General features: G+C 37.6%; 1 protein-coding gene across 1 annotated transcript in view; it reads left to right on the top strand.

The window, feature by feature from the left end:
- Nucleotides 1–7,654, top strand: part of LOC121370517 (non-symbiotic hemoglobin-like) — a 39,165-nt gene extending 31,511 nt beyond the window's left edge. The window contains exon 3 of the mRNA XM_041495800.1: nucleotides 7,272–7,654. Within this exon, the coding sequence (XP_041351734.1) occupies nucleotides 7,272–7,403 (132 nt within the window). The 3' untranslated portion in view covers nucleotides 7,404–7,654. The remainder of the gene's footprint in view (nucleotides 1–7,271) is intronic.
- Nucleotides 7,655–10,080: the final 2,426 nt, after the last annotated feature.

Consider the following 10,080-nt stretch of genomic DNA (forward strand, 5'->3'; position numbering starts at 1 on the left):
GTCGTCATAATCTTATTTTGATGTTGTATGAGACACCCTGTGTAATATGAGTTGTCGCTGCCGTCAGAATCCTGTTTTGATGCTGTATGAGACACCCTGTGTAATATGAGTTGTCGCTGCCGTCAGAATCCTGTTTTGATGCTGTATGAGACACTCTGTGTAATATGAGTTGTCGCTGCCTCCAGAATCCTGTTTTGATGCTGTATGAGACACCGTGTGTAATATAAGTTGTCGCTGTCGTCATAATCTTGTTTTGATGCTGTATGAGACACCGTGTGTAATATAAGTTGTCGCTGTCGTCATAATCTTGTTTTGATACTGTATGAGACACTCTGTGTAATATGAGTTGTCGCTGTCGTCATAATCTTGTTTTGATACTGTATGAGACACCCTGTGTAATATGAGTTGTCTCTGTCGTCATAATCTTATTTTGATATTGTATGAGACACTCTGTGTAATATGAGTTGTCGCTGCCGTCAGAATCCTGTTTTGATGCTGTATGAGACACTCTGTGTAATATGAGTTGTCGCTGCCTCCAGAATCCTGTTTTGATGCTGTATGAGACACCCTGTGTAATATGAGTTGTCGCTGCCGTCAGAATCCTGTTTTGATGCTGTATGAGACACCCTGTGTAATATGAGTTGTCGCTGTCGTCATAATCTTGTTTTGATGCTGTATGAGACACTCTGTGTAATATGAGTTGTCGCTGCCTCCAGAATCCTGTTTTGATGCTGTATGAGACACCGTGTGTAATATAAGTTGTCGCTGTCGTCATAATCTTGTTTTGATGCTGTATGAGACACCGTGTGTAATATAAGTTGTCGCTGTCGTCATAATCTTGATACTGTATGAGACACGTGTGTAATATAAGTTGTCGCTGTCGTCATAATCTTGTTTTGATACTGTATGAGACACTCTGTGTAATATGAGTTGTCTCTGTCGTCATAATCTTATTTTGATATTGTATGAGACACCCTGTGTAATATGAGTTGTCGCTGCCGTCAGAATCCTGTTTTGATGCTGTATGAGACACTCTGTGTAATATGAGTTGTCGCTGCCTCCAGAATCCTGTTTTGATGCTGTATGAGACACCGTGTGTAATATAAGTTGTCGCTGTCGTCATAATCTTGTTGTGATACTGTATGAGACACTCTGTGTAATATGAGTTGTCGCTGCCGTCAGAATCCTGTTTTGATATTGTATGAGACACCCTGTGTAATATGAGTTGTCGCTGTCGTCATAATCTTGTTTTGATGCTGTATGAGACACCCCGTGAAGTATAAGTTGCCACTGTAGAGACGTTTTTCTCTGCCACAAATCATCGACGGAAGTGCCATGAGCGCAGTGGGACTTATTGCTGGTATTATAATGATTGTCTAATTTCCTGGAAAACCCTATTCTGTAAGGTCCAGTGCGAACTGTATGGCCCGGGGTGCCGGTGGAACATTATCACCTTATTGACGCAGTGTCGTGTTCTGGCTGTTTCACAAATTAACACATAAAACAGGAATATTGGATATGTTTGGTCAATGCCCGCCATCCAAAGAACAGGGTCATGTTTCATGAAACGATCTTAGCACTAAGATCACCTTTAGTGCATAATGTTGTAGCTATGCACTTAAGGTAATCTTAACGCTAAGATCGCTTTGTAAAACAGGACCTGAATAATAAGGATTTTTGTTTTCGTTATAAATTATGTTTTTATCGCCTTAATGTATATATATTTTTTGTCATTTAATTATCTTTTATGCATTGATATTTGTTTGTGTTAAAAATGAATGAGGAAATTAACTTATTTCAGTCTCAGAGAATGGTTACACTCCTACATAGGCATGTCAATATAAAAATATGTTTTGTTCAAATGTCAGCGACATTCCCAGAGGCAACGGTGTAGTGTTTCTAATTTCGTAGCTGCTGTGCACATGGTGTGGTGTAGTACACACGAATTAGCAAACCAATATCCAATTAATCTCCAAACTCGTCGGTGCGCCCATTGGGCTATTGTTCGTCACAGCCAGTGCTGTGGGATGGTACATATAAAAGATCCCTTGCTGCTAATCGGAAAGAGTAGTCCATGAAGTGGCGACAGCGGGTTTCCTATCTAAATATCTGAGTGGTCCTTAATCATATGTCTGACGCCATATAACCGTAATTAAAATGTGTTGAGTGCGTCGTTAAATAAAACATTTCTTTCTTTCTTTCTCTCTTGTTGCGACACTCAGGAACATATTCTCTGGACCAGTACATACGTAAACAACATGTAAACAAAGTTTTAATTACTAGATACTGTTTAGTTACATTATTGATTTGATCATTTATTTATCCATCCATTCATTCATTACGATGTATTTGCAGATAAACTTGTAAAAGCTAATACGCAATTCAATAATTTTTACTTTTAGCATGAAATCATACGGATTATTCGTCTGTCTATGAATAATAAATCCTCTTTTTTGAAATACGGCTGAAAAAAAAGAAGAAATTTGATTTGTTTAACGACACCACTAGAGCACATTGATTTATTAATCATCGGCTATTGGATGTCAAAACATTTGGTTATTATGACAGAGTCTCAGAGAGGAAACGCGCTACATTTTTCAATTAGTAGCAAAGGATCTGTTATATACACCATCCCACAGACAGGATAGCACATACTACGGCCTTTGATATATCAGTCGTGGTGCACTGGCTGGAACGAGAAATAGCCCAATGGGCGAAACACGGATGAAAGCATCTACTGGCACAGCTATGTTGTTACAGACAAGATTAAAATGTCTTTTGAAATGTGTCTTTGATAATTACAAGTAGGCTGACGTCTTTAGTATTTAAATAAACCATTGGTCTGAAGTCACTTGTCATTGTTAGTACTAAATAATAACAACTGTGAACGTGATATGCTGCCACTTAATTACAGAAGCAAAATCAGGGTGGCATTAGGGTGGATAATTGAAAATGCTGAGTTTGCTGTAATTTTTAAGATGTTATCGACTCACAGAGACTGTAATTACATATCAAATATATTGTTCTGCATAAAATATTAGTGACTGTATATTAAGCGTGTTTCTGATCGTTGTAATATTTGTACTGGGTAAAATTTCATTTTATTTCCTAAAAAACGTTTTTCGTTAGTACGAAATTATTTGAAGACAAAATCCAGTTTGGGCTTCTTACAAATATTAAATATTAAAACGACCAGAAACACGTTGAATATACAGACACTGATATTCTAAACAAGAAAATATATTTAATATGTAAGCTTAATCGTAGAAATATTTTATTAGTCGGAAACATCTTACAATGGAGCAAACTCAGGAATGTCCCTTTAACACATGTTGATATCGTTTTTTCATGGATGTTACGAAACGAATGCACTTCCATAAATAACAGTCACCAGGTGCATGTGTAGGGAATTGTGAGAGTGTGTGTGGAGTTTACAACTCTCTATTGCCTTAGTTTTCACGGAATGTATTTCTAACATGGAAACTGTATTGCAATGTGTGTAAATATGATATTATGGTAGTATAAAATTTTAATGCAGTTTGGCTCTTAAAGTGCCGCGACATTTACATATATGCCAGGGTGTGTGTGGAGTTTACGCCTCTCTATTGTCTTATTTTTCACAGAACATATTCTAATATAGAAGCTGTATTGTAATGCATGCAAATGTGATATATGGTGGTTAATGCAGTTTGGCGTCTTAATGTGCCGCGACATTGACATAAATGAACCACAAAGTCAAACATGCTATTATTTCACTTTACTTAACACGGGCCTATTAAAACTAATCCGACTCGTTAGTGGCTGTAACGTATTTCCGGCTAATACTCAATGTTCTGATCTGGGGTGACACGTTCCACTGATGAATGTCTAGCCTCGCTGGCCTTACTTAATTATTAAAATTTCCATATGTGTACTATCGATGGATGCAAGTTTATAAATTTACTATGTTTATTATTTTATTGACTAGCATTTGTATTTCGGTATTTTTCATATGACGTTTGTCGTTTGAAAAGACGTATTTTGTTTGGTGATCAGGAACTGCTGAAAAGGAAATGAAAGTAATGTAACGTTAAACGTCATCTCAACTATATGGATATTTGGTGTCTAACACTTGGTTTGCACAGACAGAGATAAAATATCCCACAAACAGCCTGAAACAGGACAGCACATACCACTGTCTCAGAGGCGAGGGTCTAACGAACCAACCCAACCCGTTCTTTACGACTTGTATATCGAAGGCCGTGGTATTTGCTGTCCTGTCAATAGTAAAGTGCATATAAAAGATCTCTTGCTGGTAGCCCGAGTACTCTGGCGGTAAAAGAGCTAGACATTTGGACAGAGCGTGATAACTATCCAAATGTCCGTCTAGCTCGTTTACCGTTAGACTACTCGGGCTACTTTGCTCCTAATGGAAAAAATATAGCGGGTTTCCTCTAAGACTATGTGTCACAATTATCAAATGTTTGATATCCAACAGGCGATGATTAATAAATCAATATCCTCTGATGGTAAAAAGAAATACAGTAGATAAAAGATGTCACTGCCTCTGATATAGGTGTCGTGGCGCACTGGATGGCATAGGGAAGCTGGAGTAACCGAGGGCATCGATCCATCAACTGATGGTACCTCAGGCAAACGCTTTACCACTGAGTTTCCATTTCCATATATAGTGCACGTTCGCCGGATATAATTAGTAATTAGGAATTTACTTTCATATGTAGCCCGTTATTTTTACAGATTAGCTTTCGTTTCTCGATGATTTACACAATATATTTGGAAGGTTTTTGTTTATCAGTTGCTGCACACGTGTTCTGCTTCCGTTAGATCCCGAATCATGTCGGCATCAGTAAAAGAAAAGAATGTTGTTTTCGTAACGACATGATTTGGTCTACACTCGCTGCCTACCAAAATTATAGCAGGAAGCGATCTTTAATATGCGCCTTACCACACAGTACAGCACATACCAGATATAATATATTTATGCTTTAAAAAGATGAGTGCATGACACCACCGCTCTGCTTATTCTAATGAGCTCTGTCCGGTGCTAGTTTTGTTGAATAATTTGGCAGTCCGCTTTGTGACGGTGCACGAGTGATGAAATCTCCAGTAAAGAATCTCATCGGGGTGGCTCTCCTCCTATAGACGGGACACTAAATAGAAAGGAAGGAAATTGTTTATTTAATGATGCACTCAGCACATTTCTATTTACGGTTATATGGCGTCGGACATATAGTTAAGGACCACACAGATATTGAGAGGAAACCCGCTGTCGCCACTTCATGGGCTACTCTTTTCGATTCTTTATATGCATCATCCCACAGACAGGATAGTACATACAACGGCCTTTGTTACAGCAGTTGTGGAGCACTGGCTGGAAAGAGAAATAGCGCAATGGGTCCACCGACGGGAATCGATCCTAGATGATCGCGCATCAGGCGAGCGTTGTACCACTGAGCTACGTCGCGCCTCTGGACACTAAATAGAGATTCATGGCCAAATGCCCATTCGACTCTGATTTGTGCGGAGATACGGCCCTGATCATGTGTTACGATTTTGTTGTTCAGATTTACAATGTTTCCGGGATTCCGACCCTAACAAAAAAGGGCCAACTTTAATCATATTTTCAGTGTAATTTGTTTTCGATTTTTGCTATTAATATTTAGATGAAAGAATACAAATGTAGTCAAATTTGGTTTTAAAGCTGACCTATGCTAACTATTTTATCAGCACGTTCCCGGAAACACACAATTGTTTCCGGCTAGGGAAGAGATTCAACAGACTAATGCTATGGCCTAACACTGAGCTATATCATTTTCTCCCCCTCACCCCTTTCCAGTTGATGACCAAAATTGCATATTGTTGAAACCTTAGACAAGATAATGAAATATATATTACTTGGCATTCGTTACTTCTCACACTCAATATGAAATTTATTCATGACTTATTTTGATGGCCGATACTTCATATCCTGAAATAATTTCCTAGTGCATAGGAAAGTCGTCTGGAAACTGGTTGACATCCCCGTGCGTCACCAATTACCACAGGTTTGACATCTAATAGCTGGTGATTAATAAGGCGTCGAGGTGTCGTTAAACAAACCTTCCATTCTTTTCCCAGGAGTACTATAAACCTGATCATGATTCGTCTTGCATGTCGGCACGGCGTCACTGAAAAGTAGCCTTGAACGAAACATTTCAGAATTCTCATTATGTAGGAATCATGTGTTAAATTAAAGTGTAAACAGAAAGAAAGTAGTTTTTACGTTTAAAGGGACATTCCTGAGTTTGCTGCATTGTAAGATGTTTCCGACTAATAAAATATTTCTACGATTAAACTTACATATTAAATATATTTTCTTATCTAGAATATCAGTGTCTGTATATTCAGTGTGTTTCTGGTCGTCTTAATATTCGTAAGAAGCCCAAACTGGATTTTGTCTTCAAATAATTTCGTACGTACGAAAAAACTATATTTTAGGCAATAAAATGAAATTTAACATAGTACAAATATTAGAACGATCAAAAACACGTTTACTATACAGCCACTAATATTTTATGCAGAAAAGTATATTTGATATGTAATCACAATCGTTAAAAAGTCTCTGTTAGTCGATAACGTCTTAAACATTGCAGCAAACTCAAGATTGTCCCTTTAATGACACATCAAAACGTTTAAATAAACTTATTATGACGTGGAGAGAAAAGTTATATATTTTTTTAATTTAACCACAGTATGGAACGATATTTGTGATACCAGACATGAAGCATTCGTTAGAAAGTGGAATACCAACGTGGATTCACTCTGCATCCTGTGTTACTTCAAGTTCTAAAATAAAATGAATGTTGATCCATATTCAGTGGAAAAAATACCTTTGGAAAGTTTATCTTATCTCTTGTACGGATTTGAATATTTGCATAAATTTAAGCTATGGATTTGATGATGCACAATTTGTGTTTACAACACTACAGGTTAATTATTTTCTAACGCCGACTGGTAACTCACTGAAATCTAATACAAACTGTATTGACAAAGTTACAAATTGTAGGGATCCTCATCTCATATATCTCATTCTTTCAGTTTCTCTCTCTCTCTCTCTCTCTCTCTCTCTCTCTCTCTCTCTCTCTCTCTCTCTCTCTCTCTCTCTCTCTCTCTCTCTCTCTCTCTCAAATTAATTTTTGCTGTTACAGCGATTCAGAAGTCCTGTGTAGTAATGTTTGTCTATGCGATATTGCTTCATGTATTAAATGTCTGTGGTTTTTGTTTCTCCACAGCTGGTGGGTCCACAGTTCATAAGCGCCATCCAGCCTTCAATGGGAGACAGTTGGAACATAGAACTGGAACTCGCATGGTCGGACTTCTTCAAGCTCATTTCGCACATAATCAAAGAAGCGATGATATTGTGATAATGCCGGAAGCTCTGGAAGTTTATAGTTTATTGAATGACAAATGCATTATTTGAGTTGCCTTGAAGTATTACTGTATACATTACAAATACCAGCATGTTCGCTGGAACTGTCGTACTTTGAACGTTAATCATTTATTGGATGTTTTCTTGTCATCTGTGTACTGTCTGTCTAAGTGTCCCTGTAATTTCATAATTTATGTTTAAAATAATATGGAAAATATGAATAAATAAAACGTCATTATCTTGGCATGGTTGCTAATCATCATCTCGATTACAAACGGTTAATATGAACGAGAGAAAACATTGAAGAGAATATCCTGAGTTTCTTCTTTAGAATATCAGTGTCTGTGCATTCAATGTGTTTCTGGTCATCCTAATATTTGCAAGTAGCCCAAAACTCTCCCAATAATTTCATACGCACAAACAAATATATATTAAGAAATAAAAATAGATTCATCAACTACAAAGACTAGGATCATCAGAAACATTTAATTTATAACCACTGATATTGTATGCAGATACAATGTATTTATTATACAATTTTAGTCATTAATAAGTATCTGTCTGTCACGGGGATTCTATAATACCCGTAACTGAATAAAACACGATTATCAAAATATCTCTCCTAACTGTATATCTATTAGATCTCTCTGTAACAGGCTGTTAAACCCTAGTATGGCTCGTCTCTAGGTATGATCAGAGATACGATCTTATATAAAGTATATATATTAATAGCACGTTTAGCTCACTAGAAACACAACAAAACACAATACACTTTGGAATCTGTATTAATCTACGCTGACAAATGTACAGCCGTAGTAGTTAATTAATAACAGCAATAATAACAACCCAGAACTGATCACTTAATTAGTTAATCTCTAGGTGTCTAGTTACACAATATGCGAATCACTTCACCGTTACACCCACACCCACACGTGTGTGATAATTGAGAAACGCTTCCAGGAGAAGTTAATTAATAAAGGAATTACAACACCATTCCTAACTGGTTAATTTTTAATTAACCCTTACTACTCGTTCAGTAACGTGTGATAATTTAGGAACGCTCCCAGGGGAACTTAATTAATAAAGGAATTACAGCTCTATTCCTAACGGGTTAATTTTTAATTACCCCTAACTACTCATTCAGTAACCTTGTAACACAGAATTAATACTGGTACCGATCACAATAAAGACAATAACCTACAGTGTACCTAGGTCGTCTAGGATGACTGGCTAAGCTTTATATTACCAAATACTCGTATAATGTTAGAACAAAAAGTCTACGATTTACTTCGTCAGATGACCGAAGACACTGTCTAAAGAATATTGGTATAATACAGTATTAAAATATTTAAAAGTCACATCAATCACATCAAGGTTATACACAGAGCAGAAATAATATATTTACCAGTCCAAACGGACGCCTTCCAAATGTTTCTCCTCGATATCTCTAAAAACTAGCTATTTATTATAAAACCAGAATTCGCCTGGGGGTACAAGGCGGTACCTCCCCCTATCATCTGATATTTCCAACGCGACCAAGCGGTATTATTTCTCTCTGATCGTCAGACTTACTGACGCCATCGTCGCCAAATCACGGTTGTAAAACCCGCACTCGCAGGGGTATTACGTAACTACTCGCCACATGGCCTCCACAGCTGGACTAAGTGCATATTGGAATGCCCGATCGCGCGAAGTATTACGTAACAAGTTGCCCACCTGGGCTACGGGCAATGAAACTGCACACGGCCCTCTAACACAATTAAAATCGCCACAGGCGAAACAAATTTAAGAGCATGTACCGTCACACTGTCAATCGACAATATCTTAACAACTGCAACAGACTATACACGATAGATTTTCGTATAGGTGAGTTACAAGCCCCTAGGTCAATACAGCCTTTCTAACTGTGTTTACGAGGTCTGCCGAAACCTAGACATTACACCTTTCCTACCGGTCTGTAGAGAGACTGCAAATCTCCATAGTGAGACATTCATCTGTAGGAAAATTTAGTCTGTTTTGTTTAACGACAGCACTAGAGCACATTTATTTATTAATCATCGGCTACCGGATGTCAAACATTTGGTACGTAGTCATCAGAGGAAACCCGTTATATCTTTCCAAATGCATCAATGGATGTTTTATATGCACTTTCCCACTGACAGTTGTAGTGCACTGGTTGAAACGAGAAAAATTGAATCAGTTGAATGGATCCTTGTTGTCGTTAATAGGAATGTCACACTTAGGATGATATATCATTCCTAGCTTGTAACTTACCAGAATGGTACAGTGTTGATACTTTGTCTCTAATAGGACTTCCACTCTTAGGATGATACATCATTCATAGCTTGTAACTTAGCAGGATGGTACAGTGTTGATACTTTGTCTCTAATAGGACTGTCACACTTAGGATGATATATCATTCCTAGCTTGTAACTTAGCAGGATGGTACAATGTTGCTACTTTGTCTCTAATAGGACTGCCACACTTAGGATGATATATCATTCCTAGCTTGTAACTCAGCAGGACGGTACAGTGTTGATACTTTGTCTCTAATAGGACTTCCACTCTTAGGATGATACCTTCTTCCTAGCTTGTAACTCAGCAGGATGGTACAGTGTTGATACTTTGTCGCTAATAGGACTTCCACTCTTAGGATGATACCTTCTTCCTAG

The sequence above is a fragment of the Gigantopelta aegis genome, chromosome 4 (assembly GCF_016097555.1).
Source record: "Gigantopelta aegis isolate Gae_Host chromosome 4, Gae_host_genome, whole genome shotgun sequence".
In the NCBI taxonomy this organism is placed as follows: domain Eukaryota; kingdom Metazoa; phylum Mollusca; class Gastropoda; order Neomphalida; family Peltospiridae; genus Gigantopelta; species Gigantopelta aegis.